The 27,989-nt window shown below is 41.1% G+C and overlaps 1 protein-coding gene across 2 annotated transcripts; it reads left to right on the plus strand.

Moving 5' to 3' along the window:
* The first annotated feature begins 1,319 nt into the window (after window positions 1-1,319).
* pkig (protein kinase (cAMP-dependent, catalytic) inhibitor gamma) lies at window positions 1,320-27,868 on the plus strand. Of its 2 annotated transcripts, none has more exons than XM_030733849.1 (3): window positions 1,320-1,670; window positions 23,779-23,960; window positions 27,178-27,868. In XM_030733849.1, the coding sequence occupies exons 2-3, from the start codon at window positions 23,807-23,809 to the stop codon at window positions 27,258-27,260; spliced, it is 237 nt and encodes a 78-aa protein (XP_030589709.1). In that variant the 5' UTR covers window positions 1,320-1,670; window positions 23,779-23,806; the 3' UTR covers window positions 27,261-27,868. The 2 variants fall into 2 exon arrangements, with proteins under 2 accessions (XP_030589709.1, XP_030589711.1); XM_030733851.1 differs by lacking the exon at window positions 1,320-1,670 and adding an exon at window positions 18,795-18,928.
* The last annotated feature ends 121 nt before the right edge of the window (window positions 27,869-27,989 follow it).

A 27,989-nucleotide genomic window follows, 5' to 3' on the forward strand; every position in this document is an offset into this window, starting at 1 on the left:
TTCATAAGATTTCAACTTTATTTTAACTCTGCAAAGCCCACACTATTATTGTTGCTCTGCTGTTTCCATGGCATTGGTTTAGTGAGCAAGGCAGTTAAAGGGGCACTCCTCTGATTTTACCTATCATGCTCGATCTAATCATCAGGAGCTGTGAAAGCAGCAGAACGAAGTCTTTTGTGGCTGTGCAGGGAGCTTTCAAAAGTTGCGAGAAATATTTGAAGTTATTGTATTGATTGCTGCAGATGGAGCTGGAGTCTCTTTTTATTTTTAGATGAAAGTATTAAACTGCAGAGGAGCGTAGACTGAAAAGAAAATTGAGAAGCTAGCATTAGTTTGACAGCACTTCAGTCCTGAGGAGATGTCCACACTCCCCAAAACCAGCTGGGTGAAAATATATTTAAGTTTTTGCACATTTTAAACCTGCAGAGCTATTTTTCTATAGCTTATCACTTATATTTTTGCTTAATTCATAAAACCTGAGCCATGGCTATTATTATGCTGCATATTAATGTAATTTTCTCTTATTTTATGCATTTAGAAAAATGTGTCTGAATCCTTAAACAGTGACATACTTTCTGACTACCTGGAAAAAGAAGTCTTAGCTTGAGAAATGGGTTACTGCCTAGCAATTTTTTAATTTTTAAAAAAAATCCAAATAGGAGAGATTGTAAGTACACTGGAAATACATTTAGAGCAGTAAGTGTTGTTGAATGACACTTTATGTTATTTATTTTTTAAGACATTGCTAGATATTTCACCCATTGTGAAAAACCTAAAAAAAAATAAATAATTGGGGCTGGAACCATACTGGCATCTCATTTATCTACTTGAATACGTGACTCAGGTGCTGTGGTTATATTAATTTTCTGCAGTTGCATTATGGGAAATGTAAGAGTCAGTAATTATGAAACTGCCGGAGGGTCCCTTTAATTTTCTCGACCATCCACAGCAGTGCCAGTTTATTAGGTGCTTAAACTAAAGACATGCAATGCAATACACAAAGATCAGATTAATAAACCCGCTGCCTCGTCACCAAAAACTGAAGGTCTGCATGCACAATAAACTCCACAGACGGCTTACATCACTGATAATCCCTCCATGCTGTATTTAGTTTAAGAAACAGCATAAGAAACATCTGCGGCTCTCCTAAATCTCATCCCATGAGGTGTCTGGTGGTTTGATGTGCGGCTAAATGAAGGTTCGGCGACGTGAAAGCTGGAAGAAGCACCCTCCTCCTTTGAAAAGAAAAAAAAAAAAAAAAGACGTCTAATCTGTGGGTGTTTTATCTTCGGAGCGCAGTGTGGTTTTGGCTCCAGCCCACAGGAGGAGTGGGAGCCTCCACAGGCTTGCTGTGATTGGCTCAGACACGGCTAACTCCATTTTGGAAAACAGCTGTTTGAAGGCACAACCTTTTCCCCGTTGTTTGCCGACGGTATCCCGAGGAGAAAAATTACGCAGGTTTTTTTTTTTTTTTTTTCCCCCTTCTTCTTTTTTTAAACACGCACTCCTTCGTCGCGACGGGCTCTTTGTAACACAAACCATTCTGCTTCAGTTTCGGCCCACTTCGGCGCGCTGCGTCTTTTTGTACGACTGCCAGGAAACTTAACTGGAAATCCATGGTGTTAGATTTCCATTGTAACAAGTGGATAGCAGGAGGAGACCCGACCAAGGTTAGTGGCGCTCTTTGTGCAGGCGACATTGTTCGTATGTGTATTTGTGTTGCTGGTTTGTGTGCGTAAAAAAACAAAACAAAAAAAAAAAACGATGCTTAGAGTGAACAGCCGCAGCGAGCTGTGGAGTCACGAAGCGAGCTTTCTTCACGATGTTAGTAAGGCATTTTCCAGCCAGCGCAGCGACCGACTGTTAGACAATACACCTATCTTTGCAGAGCCGTTCGTGTTCACTGTACACACATTGCATCCAAACAGCATGCACACGAACGCCTGTTTTTACCCGGGGTGCGTTTGTGTTGAGTTACCTTGTGGCTGTTAGATTTTCATATATATAATATATATATATTTTTTTTGTCTCGATTGAAGGACGCATTCACGTGTATCCATGATTCTGGCCGCCTGCGTGCTTTGTATGTGCACAGTTTACAGGGCTGGCATCCACGTCCCTCCCACACATTAGCTGCTGCATTCACTGTAGCTAATGACAGGCAGGATTGCTGTTGAAAGCCTTCACCTCCTCGTTCGTCATCTGGGCTATTTCTCCACTGCCAGTGCGCACAGATTTACCCAGATCAACTTCGTCATCTATATCCTAACTCGATCAAATAACATGGCAGCGTTGACAGGAGGTTGCTTGCAAATATCCTGTCTGCTGAGTGAATTAGAAAAATGCCAGTCCAGTTTTTCTCATTTCTTTAAGAGGAAAGGGGGGGCAGAGCTGCTTGTAGATGGTTGCTCACAAGCATCATCATCAGTATCCTGGTGGGGAGCAGCCTGGGACCCCCCACTTTGCAGCGTTGCTGGACAAGTGCCAGTGTTACTGGGCATGGGCACTGGTGAAAATAAACACTGGCTTCTTCTTGCCTGCCTGGTGTGGTCTGCTTCACTGTCTACTGCATGACTGTGACTAAAAGTGCTCCCTGAGCCTGAGTGCACAGTAATCCACACATAAAAATAAACCAGGGATTGTGATTAAGTCAAAAATAAGACAGCTGCTATAGCACAACCAGTCGTTTTATTGTCAGAACCCGAGTGGGTGAGCAGCATTTGATGTGCACTGATCTGACCTTTTTTTTTTAGCTGAGGGGAACTGTTGCATATCACTGCTCAATTTTCCAGGATTTGGAAAGGCAAAACAGGAAGGAGTAAAACTAGCATAACACTTAGGGCTGCAGCAAAAATATTTAGATGATCTGGTTTCTAAAATATCAGCCTCTTGAGCAAAATTCCTGTTTTGCTGGACTAACAGTCAAAAATGAGGGTAATTATCCTGTAACGGTGCAAAGAAAACCAACAAATCAGGTTTCAGGTTTTTTAGGGAATTTCTAGTTGTTTATTATTTGGTAACGTTAGACACAAACAAACAGAAATTATGAAATTTTCACATTTTTCTGGGAAAAAATAAATCACATGTTCCAGAGAACTGGGTCACCTGATGAGTTTAAGATTAAATTCGGCATAGTCTGTACAGACTGATGTCAGATGTTGCTTTTCTTTGGACCAGGTCTCTGCTGCTTCTTCTCCTCTCGTTGTACCAGCTAACCATACATGGTCTGTTATCTATCAAAAATGCCAAGGGGGCTGGAGAGCAGCCAGAACACAGAGCGCAGTGATGCTAGAAAACCCTGAGCTACTAGAGAGAGAGACACATGCCCTGCTGACCTTGAACAGAGCCCCGCAGAGCTCCTGGGTTTCAATCAAATTTACAGACACAAAAAAAAAAGGCACATGGAAGAAAAGGCAGACCACTTACCATTAGGATTACACGTGCTTGTGATTTGGCTGTTACAAAGACTTGTCCTGGGAGGCCTTTTAGTGGGTTACACATCTTCTAATCTGTGACACGGGCTATTCAGAAAGCAGTTAGATCATGAGTAATCAGGTCAGGCCGGTGCAGTTGTGATTGCCTGCAGTGGTGAATGGTCAATGCTTTCAGAGCCCTTCTGCTCTTTTAAAATATTTCAGTAGATGTGTATCATATCTGCCTCTGCTGAGGGCTGCCAACAATGACATGATTAGCCTAAGAACATTTAGACTCATATCTCTGCACTCAGAGCATGCGTTAAGCATACACGGCAGGGGTGGGATGTGTGCCTGTTTCTGCCAGTCTTTCCTTTTATTTCCGGGCAGCTTTGTCCGTGTTCCACTTGTAGCCCAACTGAAGGTTAAACCAGTTTTCTTCAAGATGTTTTATTGTCAAGACATTATGTCTTTGGAGTCCTTTTTAAATGGGACTTTAAAGAAGTTGCATTCAAGACTTTCTTTTGCAGCAAGGACACAACTTTACATGCTTTAGCTAAATATAGGAATCTGTTCTGAGATTTGCTTCACAATGTCTGCTAGATTTCTTTCCACTGGCCGGAAACCTTCCTAACATGTTTAAGATAACAGGGATCAGAAAAGCAACAGCCTGCATCTGAGTGCATCGCAGTGACTCAGTGTTTTAATGCTAAGCGAGCACACTGCTCTTGGTCTATTTTTGTATGCTTCCCCCCATGTATAATCACGTGTCTAATGTGTACATATTTTGTGGGGATTTGTCAGTTCCACTGTGCTGACCTCGAACCACATTCTTTGCCCTGTGCACAGAGGCCATAAGTGACTCTGGCTTCCCTATGAGGAGAAAACAAGTGCCATCACTCTGGTTTTTTGTGTCTTGTGTGAGAAACAAAAAGATCTGCTGCAGATTTATTTATTTTTTCCATAGCTTCTTCTTCCACATAGGCAAAACCCGGTTTCTGCCTTTATTTTGTTTAGAAATCAAATTCATCGACCAATGCACAGCATTTCTGGGGCCATGAGGTTAATGATACTTACGCACAAAACTCCTGCATGTGCCATTTCCCACACACAAACTAGTATTTGTAAGAGTGCTTCAGACCAACACCCACATGGTGCATTCACTGTCATTTTTCTTTTCCCATCACTGCTCTTTTTGCGTCCCCTTTTCTTGTCGAGCACCTTTGAAAGTCCCGTCTTGCTGGCAGTGCTAAACGAAGTCATTAATTATCTTCCTAATGTTTAATAATGATGGCGGAGACACTGCCGATGATGGTTTACAGATACATTTGATGACTCAAGCACAGAGATGCTTTAAATAGCCACAGGGTGCATAATGGTCCCATGTCATAAAAGCTGTTATGGTGATGTTGGAAAGCCTTGCCAATGAGGCATGAGCATTACAAAGCTGTTCACTGATGGCGCTAATGATGCCTTTTTAATCTCAAACATGCAATAACTGATTTTTGGGGGGTCCTTAAGGCCAACAGAAACAAATAACTTGTTTACACTTAATTAAAAAAAAAACTGGCGATTGGAGCACAAGTGGAAAATGGAGACACTTGGCTTTTTAGATCTGCTTCCAGTTATTTCTGTTCAGCTCACCACTGTGTTAAACATCATTTCCTCTAAGGGCCAGTTATTACTGGTGTTTGTGCCAGTCAAGTGACGTATTTGTTTAGCAAGGAAAGAATGATTTAAGAGCTAATATTTATGTCATGGCTGTTCCATCAGAGCACAAAGTCAGCTGAGACTTGCTAAAGAGCAGAGGGTAAGATTTAAAAAAAAAACAAGACGCCCACATCCTGCATTCGTGACATATTTTCCCTTTACCTCCTTATAGGGAGAAATCAGGACACAATAAAGTTAACACTACAAAACATATGCAGCCAAATGCATGGCAGACCACCTGTGGAAGGAACTTTGGATCACAACTTGTGTTGTTGGTTATTTACACTTCTATTTAGATCCATCCATCCATCCATCCTCTTCCACTTATCCAATTCAGGGTCGCAGTTGAGCTTTAGCCTATCCCAGCTGTCACAGGGTGATAGGCGGGATACAACCTAGACAGGTCACTGATCTATCGCTGGACTAACACAGACACACACAACCCTTCACATTCACACCTACAGTCATTTTAGAGTCACTCATTAACCTAACTGTGGGAGGAACCCGGAGTACCTGGAGAGAACCCATGCAGATACGGGGAGAAAGGCCCCAGCCGGGCCGGTGGATTCAAACCCAGGGTGCTAACCACCGTGCTGCCCATTTCTCATTCATTTCAAAATCAAATGTAAAGAGCACATCTGTTAAGTCTCAATGAAATCTTTAATCAGCATTACAAACTTGTTTTGCTTGAATGCACAGGGGGACTCTCAGTTTATGTAAGATTTCCGCACAGCAGCTTTAAGTTGAAATGGAAACCCAAACAGTTCCTTATTTAAGGGCAGGTTAAGAGTTTCATAATTATTCATTGGCCACCTCCTGCATGTACATTAATTTAAATATCAATTTTCCTCTCTAAATTTGGTTTTAGTCAACTCCCAAGAGAAATGTCTGGTACTTTAGCTAAGTGCCCAGCGAATGTTCAGCAGCTGGCCACTTAACACATCTGTCAGCTCTTTGGTGATGAGCAGTTAGTGTACAGTATTTAAATTTTTTTTTTTTAGAGATTTTATTTTTAACTGAAAATGGCTGTAATTGTCAGAAAAGTGAGTGGTGGGAGGGAGCCAGAATCACTGTGGGTGACCCCCTTCACAGTCCCATTATTATCATATTGCCATTTGATATTTTAAAAATCTAAATTATAGCCACTTTAAATCAATTAAAATATTAAAAAGTTGTGCTCTATACCAGCACCTGTTTTATCCTTTATTATTAAAAAAAAGTCACAGGGTAGTTTGATTCTTTACAGCGAACATGTGTCTTAAAGAAGCAGTCAGATCAGTTCTGACTAACAGCAGAACAGGAAGTGGATGCTTGAGAAATCACAACCACAGATGTATGAATTTCCTTGAAGAGTCACCACCATTTGACAGTGTGTCAGGACTGAGACGGAGGTTTTGTTCTTAACCGGCTTTACGTCGACTCGTTTTGCTCGTGGGCATAAATAACAATGATGGGTACTCACTGAGCCTGCTGACGGTTATTCTGCAGCAATATTTTTGGATCTTTTTTTGTTAAACTGGGTCGCCACTGAAATTTATAGTAAGGGCCACAGCCTTCGTTCTCTGCGAGGGATCAAACTGCAAATTATTACACCCAGTTGGAGTTTGTTATACTCGAGCTCTTTTGGGTGAAGCAATGCTTGCATATCTTGCGGTTTTTCATTCCAACTGAAAACTGACTCCGACAACTGAGTCCAAAGCCTCGTGAAGAATGAAAACCAGTTTGCTGGGATAGGCTGCACCTGTGTGCCTCTGTCTACCCAAGACATGGCTGCAGGAAAAGGATTGATAGTGCATAGATGTTACTATTATAAGACCCAAAGCTATTTCCTAATGTTTCTCAACTTCCTGATGAACGGCATGGTTTGGCGACGTTGCCTTCAAAACAACACATCTGTTTTTCAGCATTAAGCCGGTTGATTTAATGAAGTAAAGCTGAGTTACACCCGCTTACTTCGGCTGGATTGACCCACAGAACCAGCAACACAGATCAGACTGAGGTGTTTAAATAAACAGTTTTAATCTGGTTGCAAAGGGACTTTTTAATCAAACCTTATTATGAAAATGGATTCCCGTCCACGTGAACTAGTGTGGAAGTAAAATAGATGTGTCCCTTTTTTTTTTTTTTTTTTTTTTTTTTGGCCCAGCAGGTCAGTGAAAGGAGGATTTGATGAGAAACTCCCCTTCATGGAAAAATTAAAATGTACTTTAATCATTTTAGATGGAGTGGCCCATTTCAAATTCCATGTGATGTGAATTAAGTGCTGAAATCATTGAACTGTTAAAATGAACAGACAGGAAAAATCCTCTAAAGTAAAAAGAACACCATGATCTTCACTTTTGGACAGGGAGTCAGAAGCCTGTTATCTGATTTATGCTTTTATTTGATCCACGTCACTATTTCTAAGGCTCCGTTTGCTTTAAAATGTCTCGTTGTTTCTGGAATGGTTTTCCTCCAGATCCCAGAGGAGAGGAAACAATGAGTTATGTGGATAAGAGGCTACTCAGAGAAACTTGAAGGGAAATAATAATGGTGACTAAAATTCACTTGAGAGTGATGTATTAAAAATGTATCCCAATTGTTTGTTAGAATAAAAACAAGATTAATCACTTAAGTATAATTAATAAAAAATAAATGGACATAGATTAATGACCTGCCATAAAGCAGTATATGAGGCCTGACTATTGTTAACAGAAAGTATTATGAATTACATTTCAGTGTTTTTACCTTTGCCGCCATAACCATTTAGCCAATGCAAAGTTAGTATTGTATGCCATAATTAAATGTTAATCTGTATTAAAATAAAAAATATTTAAGGTAAAAATGATAAAGATGAGTAAGGGACTGACACTGTGTTGGTCTCTAAATGCTGGTAATATTATCAGTGTTAGTGTGCAAATTATCTTTGGCTGTCTCTGCTGTTGTTCCTCTGCTGTGGGTCAGACTAACATACGACACGCTGCTACTCATGTTTCACCAACTTGCGCACACACTTTGATTATATATATATTTTTTTCATCTCGCTTGAACCATTGAACAGTCCACTCAGAGGGAATGCTCTTCCTCCTATAGCTTTACACCGACTCCAAAGGAATAGCTTAAGGACTAAAGTTTCTGATATCCAAAGATTTACGTAGACCCCCCCCCCAGCGGCTGGAAATAGGCTGGAAAGCTGAAATCCTCCACCGTGTCTTGTGTACACACAGCGCTCGTACCACATTCCTTTGTACGCTTCGGCATCGCCTGGACCTTGCTTCAGACGACTCCTCCCCCACAAAATTATCGTTATTGTGATGCCACCCACTGGTTTCTGCACTCTGCTTTTTCAGGCCTCAATATTAGTGAATTTTGAAGCCACGTTAGTTTTTTTTGGAGGCAGAAGCAGAGTTATATCCCTAAGCTTTTCAGTTCTGGTTATCAGTCTGGACGAGCACAGCAGGCCGTATTGTTTGTAAGATAATTTTATTAAAATGCACCAAAAAGCACCAAAAAGCACCAACACCACAAACCCCGCAGAGAGGTTCAGATTAGTGACCTGAATTAGTAGAGGTGAGGCATCGATTGGCTGCAGTTCCCTATGTTAGGACCCTGTCAATAATTGCAGTATCCAGATGGATGAGCTCTAAAAAAATTCACCCACTGAAAATCTCTTTACTTTCTTTTAATATCTATACTAATCAGAGAGGCTGTAAACATGCTTTTTACTGTTGGAAAGCTTGGAATTTTAACATGGGAGTCTATGGGGATTGGCTCTCTTTTGGAGCCAGCCTCAAGTGGCCATTAGAAGAACTGCAGTTTTTGGCACTTTGCTTTTGTTTCATTTTTTTTTTTTTTTTTAAGCACCTGAGGTTGTTGCTTTGTTAAAACTGGCTCAATGATAGCAGCCACAGCAGTAAAATACAGCTCATTGACATAGGAAATCTAATAGTGATAACCCTGACTGGGGACAATTTTGTGCAAAGTAAGTACCATAACATTTTGATTTTACATATTTCGGTGATGATGGATTTTGAATGAAGGGCTCTTAATTGCTTTGTATTAAAAGGTATGAATACACTTCCACGTTGTTGACAGGACTGGGGTCACAACAGGTTTACTGTCCTACACAATATAAAAACTGAAGCTTTTAGCCTTGCATGCCATCATGAAAGATATGAAGGAAGGTGCAGTGACTGCCTGTGCTCTTTTTTTTTTTTTTTAATGTTTGCTCACAAGGAGGGTTACGTATGCGCCTTTGTATCCCCGTCAACTCAGCAAATTGAATCACATGACGCCCACATCCTCTTAGACTTGTGGGAGAAAAGTGTGATGATGTAGCTGAGTAGAACTGCTTGGCAAACCTCAGACACAGCAGGGCTGTCGGCGCAGGTGAGAGGATCGACTCATTTTCTTCAGATTATTTCCCGCGCAGCATAAAGAGCGGCCCTGTTTGGCGTAATCACATTTATAGCTTTGTGAGTGAGAAGTGCTTAACTGTGAGTTGTTTTCTGGTGTGTGTTATTTTATGAGAGCGAGGATTAGTGGGTCGAGAGAGTTGTGGGTAAAAATCTCTCTAACAGGTGGCGCATTAAGAAGTAGCTAAATCATATATTCTGCTACAAATTGGTTGAATGTGTGTGCGCTACAGTTTATGAGGAGGATGAAGTTCTCAAAAAAGCAATGAAAACACTGGAGCCTGTGAGGGATTTTGTCTTTATTTAGAAAGCACAATAAACATGCATGCATTCCTTCTCTGCTGCTCTCATCCTCCCTCTTTCTCTTTTCATTATCCTCATGCGTTTTCTGTCCTTTCCCTGTCCTCATCTGCTTTCCATTCTCACCTCATCCTCATTTTCCCTCTCATTCCCCCCCTGCCCCGCTTCTTACCTCCATCACCACCTCCTCCTCGTCTCCTCACCTACCACTTGTCCTTGCCTTGTCCTCCCCCGCCGCCTCCTCCTCCTCCTCGTTAGCTCAAGGGTCTCATTGCCTTATTCAGCCTCCAGTGTGTGCAGAGAGCCTGGGAAAAGAGAGGGCATAAACAACACAGGCAAACAAACCACCTGCTTCCTGCTGAGGTCTCGTGTTGTTAAATGTGCAGACAGAAATAGAAATGGGCAACCTTGCAGCAGAATTAGAAAAGATAGAATGGACAGTGGGAGGAAAATCACAGACTGGCACAGCAGTTATTCACCACACGTACCCTCCGTTTTCCAGAGAAAGAAGGCTCCATGGCACCTGAGGACTTATGGGAATGGGGAGACAAGAACTAATTGGAGCTGAAGCAAGTAATGGATTAATTGACTGACTTAAAATTAATCTCCAGTTGAAGTGTCCTAAATTCAGTCTTTGTCTTATAAAAGTGAGTCTGCCTCACAGCACGCTGCACACAAAATATTTCCTCTTAAATGATGTCAAATACAAACAAAGAGGAAAATCTTCTCATCTTGGACGAAGACACGAGGATTTTGGCGCGATTTAATGGCTGTAATTGATCATCAGAGCTGCTGCCGATTCATTTTCTGCCATTTGTTGATTTCTGTGTGTTCAAGATTTCCAGACACCACATTAGCACGCATTTTCAGATTTAATTTATTTAAATATTTTTCAGACACGCATCTTCTTAAGCATGAGAATTTACTGCTTTTCTCTTGATTATTGTAAAATGAGTATCTAGTGGTTTAGGGTGGCAATCTTTCATAATTTTCTGTCATAAATATCAGTCTGTTAATGAGGAAAATGATAATAATGAAATATAAATAATGACTTAGCAGTAGTCACAAGTTACCAGAGACTAAGGTAACACCTTTGTCTGTGTTCTAAGAAAAACTGAACCCAAACATATGAACTAGTTTCTGTATTAACCAGAGAAAAGTGTCCAGCAGTGGAAACTGTTTCCCATGTTTGCTTGGATAAATTGAAAGCACATCAGATCTCAATGGGATATCTGTTTGGGCGGCACTTACCGATTATTTTGGTAATCGAGTGTTCTATCGAGTAATCGGATAAGAGTACGCAGATTTTTCCGCTCCACCTGCGCCTCACTGTGTGTGTAGACACGTTAAACTGCTACAGCATCATCGTCACTGCTGCTATCAGTCCTATTGTTGAAAAACTGAAGCCTGCACTGGCTTAATGTTGTAGTACTTTTTATTCACAGGCGTGCGCCTGGATACGTTTCTATTGCAGGTCTATTTTTAGTCGCAAATGTGGGTGAAATGCTCGTGCTTACATGGTGACAACTGAGAGCTACAGAGTTGTGGATTAAACGAATCATCGAAGCAAAAAATTTGCGTTGAGGGTTTTTTGTAATTGTTATTCGAGTTACTTTATGAATCGTTGTGGCTGTAATATCTATACTGATATAGACAGTGTAATATGTTAGGAATAAAAGGGCGCTGCATCGTTTGATGGAAATGAAAATTATCAACCTACAAAAAGGCCTGAATTCAGAGACCCCCCGAAAATCAAAGTGAAAAAAGAATGATGCAGCAGGATAGTCCATTTTGCAACAATGTCATTGCAGCAGCTCAGAATGGTACTCAGCAGTTTGTGTGGCCCCCACGTGCTTGTATACACGCCTAACAACATCAGGGCATGGCCCTAATAAGACAACAGATGGTGTCCTGGGGGATCACCTCCCAAATCTGGACCAGGGTATCCTGGATGGTAGGGGTGGGAATCTCCAAGCACTCTACGATTCGATTCGATTACGATTCAGAGGACTGCGATTCGATTATAAAACGATTATCGATGCATCTTGGTAGTAGCAATCCATGATGAATTAACTTCAATTTTATTTCCATTTTAAAACTCCCATTTTATTTTATATTTATATTAAATCAAATGATAGCAACATGGCAAGAACAAGGCCACACATTCCAGAGAACTGAACAAAGAAATACAAACTAAAAAAGTGCACCTGTAGCAGCATGTTTGTAGTAAATTAACAGATTTCAGCAAATGCCAACTCTTAACCAACATTATGTGCAAACAACAAACAAATATGTGGTACCAAAACCACAACTTCCACACAAGAGTAGAATTATGTGCTAGCAGCTCTCATAGAAAAATAATGCTTGTTGACTTCAGCTTATTTTGAATAACATGGTTCCTCATGTTTGTCGTGTTTCCAAAATATTTGAGCTTTGTTTGACACAACTTGCATATGGTGTAGCTCTTTCAATGGATGTTTTCCCTTCGACTTCGTAGAAGCCGAAGTGCTTCCACACACTAGCTTTTAGTGCAGAAGGTGCCGGCTGGATTTGCCGCTCTTCCATCTTGCGTCTTTGTTATGTGCGCAGCACAGACTGTCCGGGTGCAACACTTCCGCTCTTTATGTTCTGCTCATTATGTTCTCAGTTAGAGATAACGTCCAGACAATCGATTGTTGTCATTTGTGAATCGATTCTGAATCGTCCACGTTGCGCATCGAGATGCATCTAAGAATCGAAAATTTCCCGCACCCCTACTGGATGGGCTGAAATATAACATCCCAGTGGTTGTCTATTGGATTTAGGTCAGGCGAGCGTGGGGACCAGTCAATGGTCTCTATTCCTTAATCCTCCAGGAACTGCCTGCATATTCTCGCTACATGAGGTCAGCCATTATCATGCACTAAGAGGAACCCAGGACCCATTGCACCAGCGTAGGGTCTGACAGTGGGTCCAAGGATTTCATCCTTATACCCAGTGGCGGTCAGGGTGCCGTTGCCTAACCTGTAGAGGTCTGTGTCCCTCCATGGATATGCCTCCCCAGACCATCACTGACCCACCACCAAACCGGTCGTGCTGAACGATGTTGCAGGCAGCATAATGTTGTCCACAGGTTCTCCAGACCCTTTCACGTCTATCACATGTGCTCAGGGTGAACCTGCTCTCATCTGTGAAAAGGGAAAAATGTGGCTTGATGCTGTGCTCTGATTTAAAAAAATTTTATTAATTTTTTATTTTTGTATTAAAAGCATAATAGTACAACTGACTGATCCTTAAAAAAAACCAACAATAATGTAACATTTCAAAGTCAACTGAAATATATCCATGTGCAGGAACCGACATGAAAGATGTAAAACCTTAATAACATTTCTGAAATAATAGTTTGTTTTTTTACATTATTTAAGCTCTCTATACATATAGAAACAAAGCAGAGGCACCCATATCTAAACTAAATATTATAATTTATTTTCAGATAGGTATAGCTGCACTAAGTCCTCACCAGATGAAATCCCCAGGAGCTGCTTTACATAGTCATGAATTATTTTGGCTTGTTAAGTAAACAAAACAGTAACTGTCCAGATGAGCTGAATCTCAGGGAACATTCATCTCTCTTATTTGCTTTGATTGCATGAGATGAAAGTGCTGTCTGCGTGTGCTTCTGATATTCATGCATTATAAAATCTGTTTCCCCTGACACATTTGTTTTTGTGACAACACTGCCCATGAAGAGTCTTGAGAAAGATGAGACTAAACCAACAGTTGCTGCAGCACTCTGAAACGGAGATGTGAGATTTTTTTTTTTTTTTTTTTTTAGTCTTGATTTTTGAGGGGGTTGTAATCATGGCCTCATTTTGGTGTCCGGTTGAAGCACCTGCTCCTGACTCAGCTGTGAATCATGGGTGGCTGATGGGAATCAGTCACACCCATCCTATTCACACACAAACACACAAACAAACACAAACCAGGGGAATCCCTCTAGCCTGAGGCTGAGAATGCTGCCGCAGCAGACCATCTCATGTGTCTTGCCACGTCTCTCTACTGTCTGCGACATATTCATTGATTACAGGTTATTTGGAGTACAGTGTTGTACATTTAATACCTCTGATAAAGTAACCTTTACTTATCTCCAGAGAAGCACATGTGATCCTGTTGTTTTTTTTGTGGATGGGTATTGTTTGGCGTAGCAATATCATGATGCACTGGCTCTCCCTCTGTAACGAGTATCGATTGTCCCAGCTGTTGCTAAGTGAGCCGTGCTCGCAGAAGAGGACGCGGTCTGTAGTAGAAGTATTGTCTGTCCCTTTAATGTTGTTTGTTATGTGGCCCTGCCATCTGCTCAACAGATGAAATGACTTGTATAGATTTTTTTTTAAAGATCTACTAAGTTTGTGCTGAGTTAGAGGAGATCGGTCTCCTTTAATTAGACATGTTCAGCGTAAGCGTGTTACATAAAGGATTTCCCTTTTCAACATTTGTTACTTTTTACTTTTGAGCAGCAGTAATCAGTGTGGCTTATGCCTCATCAAATAACTGGAAATCATGTAGGACGTCTGTATGATTACTTCAGGATGTCGTTTTAAATAAAAGAATATCTCTGCATTTTAGGAATTAGGTTTAAATTCCCTTTCTTGGATATGACGTGTGTTCTCTGTGAAGTGATGGTCAGGAGTTGGTGCACTTTCTGAAAAGAAACATGATGTCATGTCAGATGGGAAACGCTGAAGCTGGCTAGCTGAAGGGGAATTCCACTTGAGGGACTGCATATGAGGAGATGAATAAAGTCTCTGCTCTAGTGGGAGCTCTGTGAAGTCTGATAAATGTCATCAGGTTGGCCTTTGAATCAACTTTGGTTCTGGCTGCAAATGAGAAAAATCTGAGGTCGGTAAGCAGTAAGCTTACCGGAGCTCAGCTCACTCCTCATCTCTGCTCAATGCTAGAAGCCCGAGGCTACGTTAGTCACAGAAGGTGAAGAAGAAAGGTTGCAGTGGAACAGTCAAAAACATTGCCTCCTTTTTATTTTCCTAAACCATTTTTCCTTCACCTCAATTAAATAATGTTGCAATGTCAAGGCAAGATAAATGAATAATTGAAGACAACTAATGCAAACTAAATTACACTAAAACCATCGCTTCACTTTGATCACTTTAATATATCTCAGTATCTTTATTGATAGAAGACTTTCCTAATGTCACCAAGAGCGTCACACAAGGCAACAACTTCATAACAAGCAGATTATAATAAAGCAGTGCTGCATTGTTGTTCACCTGTAGGTTTACCCATGTTTTGGTTGTTAAATTCAAAACATATTTGCATGTTAGCAAGTGGCGCAACAAGATGCAAAACTCAGCAGTAATTTACATGATTGTCTGCGTCACTCTTCACTCATGTTACTGGTTTGTCTTCATAAATGGTCAAATGGTGTGTCGCTTACAGTTGTGGTCTGTCCTACAAAGAAAGCATGGAAGCACCTTCCCCTAGCTTTTAGAGAATTCTACTATTTAATCTTTAAGACATTGTTTACAGGCAGTGACTGGGTATATATTGTGGCTATGGGGCACTGGCCTCTAAGAAATATCTGCTACAAAACCCAGGAGTTTAACATCACACAGTATCAGACCGAGAGCTAGAAAAGGGTTTTGTAGAAGTCTCAACATCACACAGTTTAGAATGCTTTCCTGCAATGGCGTAACGGTTTTCTGAAATTATTTGCAGCAGGACTACTTTTTTCCTTCACTGGCAAGGTTCAAGCCAAAGTGGAGCCATGTTTTCAGTGCAGCTTGTCAGCAAGACCACTCAGAAACTACTAAGCTGCCTGTGTTCCACCTCTTCACCAAATGTAACGAAATTCAAAGGAAGAACCGGTTATATTTTAGATCGCAGGTCACCCAAAAATTGCTGAATAGGGCACAGCTGTGTGTCAAAGTAGCATCCTCATGAAGACTGCACTGCAAGAAGATGATCAATGTTGCTTTCTTCACCTCTCACTGGGTTTTAATTTTGTGGCTAAAGAAATGTGTTTCACTGTGGCTCACTATGAATGAAAGCTGTACCAAGCCGTCTGCTGGATGTCCTTCGTGAATGCTGCCTTGATGTCCTTATTGGACTTTCTAGAAATGGAAAGTTTGTGTGTAAGAATTATTTTATGTTATCCAATTACCATTTAACACAAACAAAACATTCCCACTTGTGAGAATAATAAGAAACTCCAGCCGTGAGGAAGACTTGGTGACCCCTGACTGACAGCTGAGTCCAGTTTTTAATCCCACCAAGCTAACTGAACAACCCTGATCACATACATATCCAGAGAGGCAGTCCCTGTGACAGTTCTGGTAAATAAATTCACCACACAAATGAGACAGAATTTACATGTAGACAAATGCAAATGGCACGAATGTGGTGTTGGATAGAAAAACAAACAAAAAAAACACGAGCTTGTGTGAGTGGAGTAGATGTTGTGTGGCTGTTTGGAACTTGTCAGTAACCAAATTACTTTTCAATCAGATGCATTAAAAAAAAAGACACTTCCTTTATTGCAGTAATGTGAGCAATATTTCTGGCTGGACTGCATTTGTATGCGGAAACACGATCGACATCTGGCCATCTATGGTGCAGTTTTTGGCCTCATACCACAATGAGTTGTCACCGGGTTACTGACGTCAGTGTGTTGACCATGTTTCCTGGGAAGTCAGCTAACTGATGTAACTGATTTGCTTTGCAGAGATGCTGATGTCTTGTGACCTCAACAACGAAGTGGGATGACTGTTGAGTCACTGTGTAACATCAGCCCACCTGCTGCACCGATCCCAGAGAACAAAGTGAAGACGACCTTATGTACAGCGACACTTCACCGTGCGCGATGTCTGTCAAGTTCATGATCAGTTATTTTCTGACCACCAAGACTCATGTTGGTTTAGTAACTCGATGCATCTCTGACCTTCTAATTCCCTGAAAGCCAGTTTCTCAGGCAGGGGAGGAAATAGTCGATCCCGACTTCTAGTGAAATCAAATAAGGTCAAGGGTTTTTTCCTTTTTTTTTTTTTTTTTCCCCCAGAAGTGATGAACACACAACTCTTCACTTCTTCCCTGTTCATGGACTTTTTTAATTTCAAGAGTCCAGATGTAATCCCTCCATGCTGCAAAACAATGGAACAGAAAAGATTAAAAGAAAATGCATAAATAATCATCCTCATAAATTATGGTTTTATAGTTTAGAGGAAGAGTTCAGAAATATTACAGCCTGAAAAGAAACTGCTCCAATGATGCCTGGCAACAGGCTGTATCTCGGGTGGATATGGTCTTTTAGTATCTTTTGGGCAGAGACCAAGATTACTGATGCTCAGCTGAAGCTCAATGACTGAGCATTTTAGTCTCGGACATTCCAGTTTTGGATGTTTCCTTTATGAATGTTTTCTGTTTCGTCTATCTAAAAATACAGTCTGCACATTAGACTCCAATAAATCAGCCAAATGTCTCATAAATTTGCCTCGAGTTTTGGGAACTTGTAGCAGTTTGTTGATCAGTTAACCTAATTGGCCTAAAGTTAATACAATATCACCAATTAGCCTAATAATTTATTAAGTTAACTGGAGATTCTAAACTGGTCGTAGGTGTGAATGTTAGCCTGGCTGGTCATCTGTGTCTATGTGTTGGTCCTGAGATACACTGCCAACCTGATCCCTGGGGTTTACCTCGCCTCTCGCCCCCCCAACCCCATGACAGCTGGGTTAGGCTCCACCCCCAGTGCAACCCTGAATTGAGTAAGTGAAAGAAAATGGATGGAAGCTTTAGACCAATTGATTAATCAAGAAAGTGTAGTTGCAACTTAATTTAATTGTGAGTTGGTTTTTTTTGTTTGTTTTTTTTTTAATGGTGTTTTGCTTTTTTTCTGACAGTTTACTGGCAGAATAAAATCTAGATTTACTGGCAACAATAATCTTAATTTGTAGCTCTTCTTAGCTGAATGTGATGGTAGTCAGTGTGGGAGTTGGAGTAGTTTTTAATGGCAGATAACTCACTTTGGAGCAAAGGCATTCATAGCTATGCTTTTCTCCAGCGCTGAACTCTCCTGAGAAACAAATGCTGGAAATTGATCTTTGAAGTGCTCCGAGTTCTGAAGTGGGGAACCACAACTTGGCTGCTCCTCTGCTCGCCTGCTGAGATAATCTATCCAAGCTAGATTGATTTTTGATTTGGCTGAAGCTTTCTGAAGATGCAGCCTTGCCCGGCTCCTTTTTGTTTTATTCATAAGTTCACTCATGACTTTTCCACAGTAGCTGATGCTAATAGCATTGGTCAGGCTTCTTATCTCCGGTTCCTCGGCTGATTCATAATGCCTTAAGGCGTAGGAGCTCAGTACGCTCATTTAGGATGGCAATTATGTGAGAGTGGCAGTGATCATTCTCGGTATCTCCACTCAGTGAAGAGGAGATGGAAAATTGCATTGAGTATCCAGTGTTATCACTGATAATTCTGCATGTCTGACAGAGAAGATGGAGGCTTCTGCTGTGACTTAATAGTAAGCCTCCAATTTTAAAGTGCCAGTGAGAGAGAGCGAGAGGTGCTGAAAACATCTTCTGAGTTGTGTCTGCTTGTCTCCTCAGCAGGGAAAGTTTTCCCAGTGCTCGTGTAAAAACGGCTGAGTGCTGAAGAGCAAAAGCTAGTGGTTTGCCAAGTTGCAATATTCACTTCACCAGGGGAAATTAGGTCTTCCCACCCAGCCTGAGTCCTATAAGAAGAGGAAGGATATGGGGCACACACATATACACAAAGTTGAATGGGCAGAGCTTTTATTTATTTATGAGAGGAAGACCAGGAAGGAAAAACAGTGCTAATCCCAATGAGGAAATACAGCTCCTTTTGTGTCTGGAGTGGGCTTGTTGTCAACCGAGCAGCTGCTGACATCATGTGAATAGACAGTGCCCAGACCGCATTTCAAGGGGGCTGAGAGGCGGCGAGCAGGAGGGCAAAGAGCTGAGGCACACTAGTGTTATGGTGCTCTCAGAGCGCAGCACTGTGCACTGGAGCGTGAACCGATTTGGGAGAATTTGTCTGAAACACTTTGCGTCTGCTTACAGGGACTTGAGAGGAGATGAAGCAACTCTGATTACTTTGGTAAGAGAGACAGTTTGATGTTAATTTGTTGCCTTTTCTAATGGACTGTTTGATCACAAGTGAAACAAAGTTTTACTGTGTGGGTGTGGAACTACAAGCTGGTTTAGATTCAAATCAAGGAGATGCTTGTGGTTCTTTAGAATTACTTAACCTTTCAGCTTTTATAATTGGCGAGGATTTTCTTCTTTGTTATGCTTTAATAACGTAAACTGAATATTGTGTTTTGGCCAAAATGAGGTCTTCTCGCAGGCATTTGGGGAGCTCAGACTGGCATTGTTATTATAATAAATAGTTTATCCCCTGCTATAGAGTTTGTTTTGGCAATTAACTTGAACATTAATCCTCTTTTGTTGGAGGGTAAAAAAAATGCATGTTGAAAGATCACTCCGATGCCTTCGCACATCTCGACTTGTCCGGCCAACAGCCTAAACCCAAAAACATTAATTTTATTGTTTTACGGCAAATAAAAGCAACAAATCCTCACACACAAAAAAAATTTATCTGTCATCCAGCAAGAGTTACTAATAGAATCATTTCAATCAACTAATTGTTCAATTGTTAACATGGTTCAGTAATTGAGAAAAAGGCCAGTGGAAAGTTTACCTGTAGGTTGAGGCAGATGATGACTGTGATTTGACATGGAGAGTTTTTGCCTAGTCAAGGACTGTTCAAAGATTAGTTGACTGACTTGAAGTTGGACGGGTAGATGGCCCTAATGGATGTCAAAATCATAAAGAAGCCAGTCTTTGTGTGGGTTATTGCAGATAATGCAAGTTTATTACACACAAATCAGGCTTAAAAGGCTCCGGTGGGACACAAGTGAGCTTGCCTCTCTAATGGGCCCAGCATAAGTAACTGTGCTGACTCATATTCCCTCAGTGAGCTCAAAGGCTTTTGTTTCTAATATCTACATGCCCCAACCTCTCCGGTTACATGTCACCTCACTCAGTGTGGTCACATTCATGTTCAAACCTGTCATGAACCTCTCTGCATACAGTTTATATTGCTGTAGTCCATGTTTTGTGTAGCCTTTGGTTTCATTCACAATAGGTTGCAGTGTTTTGTGTGTGTGTGTGTGTGTGTGTGTGTATAGGATAACGCTGCAGGAATAAGAATTTGAGTTGGGATGTTTCCCTGAAAGTGATTGCCCACATCGGAAACAGTTGACACATACAGTGCAGAGCAGGAAGGAGAAGGGGAAAGAGGCTAAGGCTAAGCGGAGTTCAGCTCCCGATCTGGGATGCAGCTATGTCCCTTTGAGGGCTCAGTTGTTATTGTCTCAAGTGTGTACATACACACACCTGTGACATTTGTCTTGTGGTAGCATTTCCAGCTGCAGCAGTGTAGAGTTTCCCTCGGTGTGCGTGCACCGGGCTTTCACATAAAGGCGTCTTTTTTATTAAACTAGGACATGCACTTTGAGAGTGCCATAAGTCATAATTCCTGGAATTTGGTACTGTTGACATTTCAACATGAAAGCGGGGGAATGAATCAAACCTGTGTGGAAAGTGGATTTGTTAAACGTACTGTACAGCAGTAAAGGCCATCTACATGTATGGGCAGGTCTGGATAACTTCTCATCTGTCAAACAAAAATGCCAAACAGCATGAAGATTTGCTACTTTTTGTAACATTTAATATCATTTTTAGATGAGTTCTCTTTGGTTTGGGGATTTAAAGGCATTGCTTTTGGCTTTGACTTTGATAATTTTCACATTTTTCCCAAATAGACTAAACAAGTATTCACAAAAATACTTCAAAGACTAAACAAACTGAATCTTTCAGGCCAAGGTTGAGGTGCATGCTTATTAATTTATTCAGCCAAACAAATCTGCAGTTACCTACTTTGGTAATTAGACAGAAGGTCGTTGGTGTCATGTGTTTTTTTTTATTAACAAAACCACCTGCATCTTGGTTACTTTCCATATCAATTTGCATTATACAAATCACATGAACATCAGCAGCAGCCTCCTGTACTTCAGTCAGTCGAGTCAGCGCTACAAAAGCAGGTTCATCACTGTTGGCTTTGTGGATATCGGTATAAAGTGATCATCATCCCTCCATGGAAACCTGTTAATGATCTCATGGTAGGATTTGATCCACATGTGCAGGAAAACCAACTAATTAAACAAACAAATGGCAATTAGATGAGATTTCTATAAGCCATATAACAACTGGGCCAGTGGAGAAGAAAAAGGCAAACACAACAAAGCACACAAGCTCAGCCATTGCTGCACTAAACACAGTGGGTGCGTACTGTTTGCTCGATAGATCTCCCATTAAAATCTTTGTCTGTGTAGAAATTGCACTCATTAGGAGCCCAGCTGATAATGTTTTATAATGTGATGTGAAATTGTTGTTTTCATATAGCAGCATCTACGGTTTAAAGAAATGGATGTTGGCTTATTTTATTTTTACATTTTTTTTTTTTTTGCAGAGATTAGATGAAAGCATTGATTGTCTCATGTTTGCTTTGGCACATCTGCCCACCAGCACAGAATATCACCCCCTGACATATTATAACTTGTTGGTTCAATCCCCTCAGACTTAAAAATTGAGGAAAAAGAAAACAGCAATTTGCATTTTTATGGGGAGGTTAGGAGACAGCTGACAGCTGGGACAGGCTCCCATGATCCCAAGCTGGATAAATGGTTAAGAAAATGGATGGATGGTTATGAGACAGACGGCTTCTTGGCTTTATGCTGAACCAGCTTGCGAGTGTTTTTCACACACTTTCTTTCATTGAAATAATGAGCATTGTCTTAAATAGCTCTAACACCTAAGAGTTTACAGTAAATTGGTGACTGCTGCTTTTACTAGCTACTGATAATTGTTGCTAATAATTTTTGGAGTTGTTGCCAATGGTTGTGAGGGGCAGCTAATCAGAAGAAAGTGGGCTGAAAGGGAGGAGGAAGGGACCTAAAACAGCTTGTTTCAAACACTGGATAAACTGTGATGCATCAAGGCCCAGTGTGAGATACAAAGCTTCTCTAGCAGAGTCCAAGAATAGAAATATGAAGATGGAAATGAGCATAATAGGCCCGCTTTAAAGGGAATGCCAGGACCTGAGGTTTCCCATCAGAACATTACATTGCAGCAAGATGACATTTCTCACTTTGCCGGTCAGTGGTTTCTATCGTAGCTGATTGATTCCCACTTGTGTAACATCTCTTGGTGTCGTCATTCAGTGTAAACCACAAATAAAGGAATGAGACTGAACTTGTGGGGAAAGAGAAATCAGAAATCTAACAGATGGTTTCCTCCAAACAAGATTAATTGGTGATTAATGAAAGCCTCGGCTGTTTGAGCTCCAGGAAATGGTGGAACTTCAGGTGTACTCGTAAACCTGTGAGACTGGTCTCCCACGGAGATTTGGCTCACTAATGACTCTACAGCCCGGCTATCTAGATAACAATCTATCAGAGGATTACACCACCATCTGCTGTTGTGAATACAGAGTGGCTCTTGTGTTTGGTAGGAACACTCAGGGAAATGCCAGTAGTCCAGAACTCAGTGACATTTTCAGAGGTGCTGCTTTTACCTGCAGGGGCTCACAGCCTGCCCTTCACTGCAGATTTCCCAGTCAGCATCGCCTACGTCTGCAGCAGCTGCTGACCTCTCAGCGAATGACCCTGATTGCCTCCTTTTTGGCGTGGCGCGCACACGTACTGTAAAAGAAAGAAAGCAATTGTGGGACCCTTTGAATGCTACAAAAGGAATGTGAGTGAAAGAGTTTGGGAACAGACTGGCCCCAGGTCAGCGTGCTGTATCTGTCTGCCAGCTCGTTTTTATTCTTCTCTCATTCCTTGACTTGTTTCCCCCCCGGGAATCCAACTCGCTCCCAAGTCTGTTAAAGATTCAATGCTTTGCTGCTCAGCTGTTCAGTTGTGACTTAACATGCTTTAATAGAGAGTTAGAGTCTGTAGTCGTAGTCAGTTATGCTGCACACACAGAGCAGAGAGGTCTTTGCTGTCTGTGCTAGGCTGTGGGGGACCTTCAGGGAATAAAGCTGTAAGAAAGGAGCAGCTGTGATGGCGTTTGCAGGCTGTCTCTGGGTTTCCGTGGCCCCTTCTTTGCATCAGAGGACTGCTTTCTTATCTTTTCTATCATTTTCTTTTCTGGAGCAGTTTTTTTTTTTTTTTTTTTTTTTTTTTTGAGTTCTTGTCTCTGAGGAATACTAACTCTATAGTGTTTTAGCGTCCATGACCTAGTTAAGTATGGACTGAGAACAGGAAGCAGAAGAGGAATAAAAAGCTAATGGGAGCTTGATTTGCTTTTCTTGTTTTTTGTTTTGCTGGAGCTCTTTCTGGCAACACTGCTGCTTGTTTTTGTTTTTTTATGACTTTAAGCTTTTACTTGGCTTTTCCATATTGATTGATGCTCTCTCAAGCTGTGATCATTTCTTTCTTTTTTCATTTTTAAAATTCTTGCTTTGTAAGTACCTTTAGGGCAGACAAATGAACTCTAGACGAGGGGCACGACTGTGTAAGTGAGAGCCCTTTTTTCCCAGTGTAATTAGAATGACCAATTAGCACAGGTGTCAGAAGTGCTCCCAAAATAGAAGTGGCAATTATTAACACCTTCATTCTTCTGTTTATTAATTTCCTCTGGGCGGCCCCTTCACTGTGGAATTGTTTCTAAGTAGCCTCTTGTGTCTCTGCTTTGGTTATTCTCTGTGATATTTCAAGTTACTTGCCTGTATTTTAAATGTCTTGTTGGTTATACTGAAGTAGAAATGCACAGGATAAAGTGAAAAGCACACCTACGGCGTTGAAAGGAGACAGCACGGTGATTTATTTGCTTTTTGCAACACTTTCACAGCCGTCTGACACCCCCTCCTCCCTCTGGCAGGTGTAATGAGAGCGCTGGTCATGGACAGATGATGGATGTGGAGACGTCGTATTCAGACTTCATCAACTGTGATCGCACAGGCCGCAGGAACGCAGTGCCCGACATCTCAGGGGAGGGGTCAGTAGTGGCCAGCACCAGTGAACTCACCAAAGACATGGCGGAGATGGACCTGAAGGCTGCAGGTATGCATTCGTTATACAGCATGAAAGCAAATGTGAAGAAATATGCATACATTTTTGCATAATGAAAACTAAGTATTTGCTGGGGCAAGTTTCTTAAAAAGATTTTAGACTGGTCAGTAGTGTAAAACTCATAGACTGTATATAAAAGATGGGCATAGCTACTGTTTGTGAAGCATGGCTTCTAGCCAGTCACTGATGCTACTTAGCAATTGCTTGTTTAGAAAGGTGAATCAATTTTTTATTTATTTTTTACAGCAAAAAGTGAAAAGCCTTAAAATAGCCTTCTTCTTTTGGTAGCCCCCTTTCGGGGTTGCCTCAGTGGATCATCTGCCTCCATCTCACTCTTTGTCTGCTTCCTCTTGTCCTCCTACCTATCAGCTCCATCTTCAGCATCCTTTTTCCAGTGTATCCACTATCCCTCCTCTGCACATGTCCAAACCATCTCAGCATCTCTAACTTTGTCTCCAAACCGCTCAACCTGAGCTGTTTCTCTGACATACTCATTTCAAATCCTGCCCTTTCTGGTCACTCCCAATGAAAATCTAAACATCTTCAGCTCTGCCACCTCCACCTCGGCCTCCTGTCTTTTTGTCAGTGCCACCATCTCCAAACCATACATCATAGCAGGTCTCACTACCATCTTGTAAACCTTCCCTTTCACTCTTGCTGCTGTGCTTCTGTCACTCCTGACACTCGTCTCCACCCACTTCACCCTGCTTGCACTCGTCTTCACCTCTGGATGTTTGACCCCAGGTATTTAAACTCATTCACTTTCACTACCTCTGCTCCTAACATCTTCACTGCTACACTGTAATTGAGTTTCTTTGGTATTTATAGATTTTTTTTTCACCATCTCCACCATCTCGCCGAGGCCTTTCTGTGTGGAGTTTGCATGTTCTCTGTGTGTCTGCATGGGTTCCCTATGGGCACTCCGGCTTCCTCCCACAGTCCAAAGACATGCTGTTATAGTGGGGTTAGGTTAACTGGTGATTCTAAATTGGCTGTAGGTGAGTGTGAATGGTTGTCTCTCTGTTTGCAACAGACCTGTCCAGGGTGCACTCTTCCTCCAGCCCTATGGCGCTGGGATAGACTCCAGCCCCATGCAACCCTGAATTGGATATGCAGAAGAAGTTGGATGGATGGCAACAACTGATATGTTGTCTTTATCTTTTTCAATTTCCAATTAAATACAGGCACTAAATGATCTGAAAATAATTGCATTGGTTTTATTGGCATTTTATAAAGCGTCCTAAACTAAAGTTTTATTGTCTTCAATCTATAAAGGACCACTGTTTTCAAAATGATTATAATGCTGACCTGATGATGGGGACCATGAAGTTATTAAAATATTTGCACATCATAAATCAGGTGAGAAGCATTGTCATTTTCTCCTGTACTTAAGTACAATCTTCAACCAGAGGAGTCTCCTCCTGCTGGCCATTAGAAAGACTACAAGTGTAATGTGCTTCCCTTTGGCTTCACATGGTTTATAGACAGTCATGTTTAAAAAAAAAAAAAAAAAAAAAAAGTACATCCTCTTTTGCTTCAGGACATAATAATGCTGCTATTTATAATAATACTATTAATAATCCTTACCAGGTCTTAAATTATTTAAACACAACATCAGATGAACAACACATTACACCAACTTGTAGAACCATTTGTACTTGATCGCACACCGTGGCACTGCGCACGATCCAGTTTCAAGTTCATGGCCGAACGTCTCCACTTTTTGCCTCGTCTGTCCAAAGCACGCTGTTCCTGAAGTCTTGTGGTTTTTTTCTTAGGAGCAACTTTACAAACTGAATCCATGGTGCCATGTTCTTTTCAGAGAGAAGAGACTTTGTCCTGCAACCCTTCCAAAAAAGCCATATTTGTTCAGTCTTTTTCTAATTGTATTGTCATAAACTTTAACATTTAACATGCTCACTGAGGCCTGTAGAGTCTGAAATGTTGCTCTTGGGTTTTTTGCAATTTTTCTGAGCATTGCACAGTCTGACCTCGAGGTTATTTTACGGGGACATCCACTCTGGGAAGACTGGCAGCTCTATTGAATGTTTTCTACTTGTGAATAATCTTTCTCACTATGTGGTTGCTCATATGAGGTTGTATTTAAATAATAAGAACTACAAAGGACCAGATTTCAAAAATCATGTTCTGATATGTAAAACCTTAGTATTGGAGGAGGGTGCGCTTTCTTTTTCATGATTGTACAGTTTGTGGTTAGATCAGTGTGTGTATCAGAGTGTAAGAGATGATAAAACAAATTTTAAATCAATACATAAGCCACATTTCCCCATCTTTCTGTGATTAGTCAGTGACAAGTGCCACCAAATGGCAAATAAAATAAATTTGTAGTTTGTTGACACTGCTGTAGTGATACTACTAAGAAGGAAATTAATTTTTGAGGCTGTGGCAGTAACCTTAAAATGTACAGTGAGGATGTCATTGAGGTCTGAGCTACATCAAGATTTCACATTAGTGCAACTCCTTAGTTTTCTTATTTGTCACTGATGTCTGTAAAAGAAGAGTGCCATTAATCTGCGGAGAGGACAGAGCTGAGAGAAGTGTTGTGGTTTCTCTTTGTGGGTAAAAAAAGACTTTTCCAGTTCTTATCACAATTCATCATCCTGAAGCTAGTCAAGAGCTATACTGGTTTATCTTATCATTACTTCTAAGCAAGATTAAAAGTCTTATTTCTGTGACAAAACACCCCCATGAACTAAAAAAAAAAAAAAATCTATAAATACCAAAGAAACTCAATTACAATCAGTTTATGGCCTCAGTGAGATTTGATTGTTGTCTCAGTGTTACATGAATTGTAACTGCAGCGCAGTGACGCGCAGCTCCTTTACTCTTTAGTCGAGTGACAAGTTGTTAAGAGGAAGATGTCTTAATATCAGTTGTCCCCGGACTGAATTGTTGCGTGCGACACAGTTCTTGCTGGCTTCCCTTCAGTCAAAGACAAGCTTCCCATCAATAATTGTCCCATGACGATTAATTTGACTGTGATAACTCAAACCACAGGATGCTGATCTGGTGAGGAGAGTCAAATCATACTGACACTGTGTTGCTGAAGGAAGTTGTACTTCCTTCCTCAGGATTGTTTTTTTTTTTCTGAAATTGCCATTTGGGCTGCCAAACCTCTTTGGACATGAAATACAAAAATATTTATATTTAATTGCCCCCCCTCCCCCATGTTTTTTTTGCCCCACAGGAGGAGAGCCGGGGTCCTCCCCAGCCCCAGAGGCGGAGGGCTCCAATAGCCAAGCTGCCCAGGGAAGCGGAGGCCCATCCTAAGCTCAGGAAGAGACTGGAGGAAGCAGATGAAAATGGAGAGACATGGAGTAAGGAAATGGAGAGTGTTTATTGGTTGCCCTGACTGGAGATGAGGACACTTTCGCTCACTGCCGGTCTGTTTGGAGCCTCAGTGGCTCCAGATGTTTGCCTTTTTATTGAATCCGATTGTAATGCGGGGAACAGAACAGAGTAGAACTGACAGCTGAGATGCTGCTCTTTTGCTTTATACGCTGTTAGTTATTTATATTCCCGATGAGGTGAGAAAGCACAGAAACTTTGGATTAATGTCTGCAGAGATGGACTGGGATAAACAGAATTCATTTAGAACAACACTCCAAACATTGCTCCAGCCTAATATGGGACTGTCACGGAGGGCGTATTCATTATCATCTGTTTGTCATTTTCGTTCTGTGTGTGTGTGTGTGTGTGCGTGTGTGTTTGTGATCCTGTTGTTCAGTTTCATTGTTGAGTCTTTTCTTTATATATTTACCAACATAGTCCCCATTTTACTGTTGTGTATGGAAATTCATATTTATTGCTAAATGTTCAGTGATAACTTTGTGATAGCAATTTTCTTTGTGTAATAAAATACCTATGAATTACTGCAACATTTGGACTTTGTTTTTGTTGATAATTAATTTTTTCGCCCCAGTTATTTTGCAGGTTGCTCTACTTTAAAAACTGAAGCACGGGAGTCAAACCAGGATTAATGAGTTCAGCGCTAAGGTG

The sequence above is a fragment of the Archocentrus centrarchus genome, chromosome 7 (assembly GCF_007364275.1).
Source record: "Archocentrus centrarchus isolate MPI-CPG fArcCen1 chromosome 7, fArcCen1, whole genome shotgun sequence".
NCBI lineage: Eukaryota > Metazoa > Chordata > Actinopteri > Cichliformes > Cichlidae > Archocentrus > Archocentrus centrarchus.

Excerpts from the sequence above, each read along its gene's own strand:
- pkig (XM_030733849.1), top strand. The coding sequence starts at position 23,807 with ATGATGGATGTGGAGACGTCGTATTCAGACTTCATCAACTGTGATCGC. Across the intron at positions 23,961-27,177 it reads GATGGACCTGAAGGCTGCAG|GAGGAGAGCCGGGGTCCTCC; the intron begins GTATGCATTCGT and ends TTTGCCCCACAG.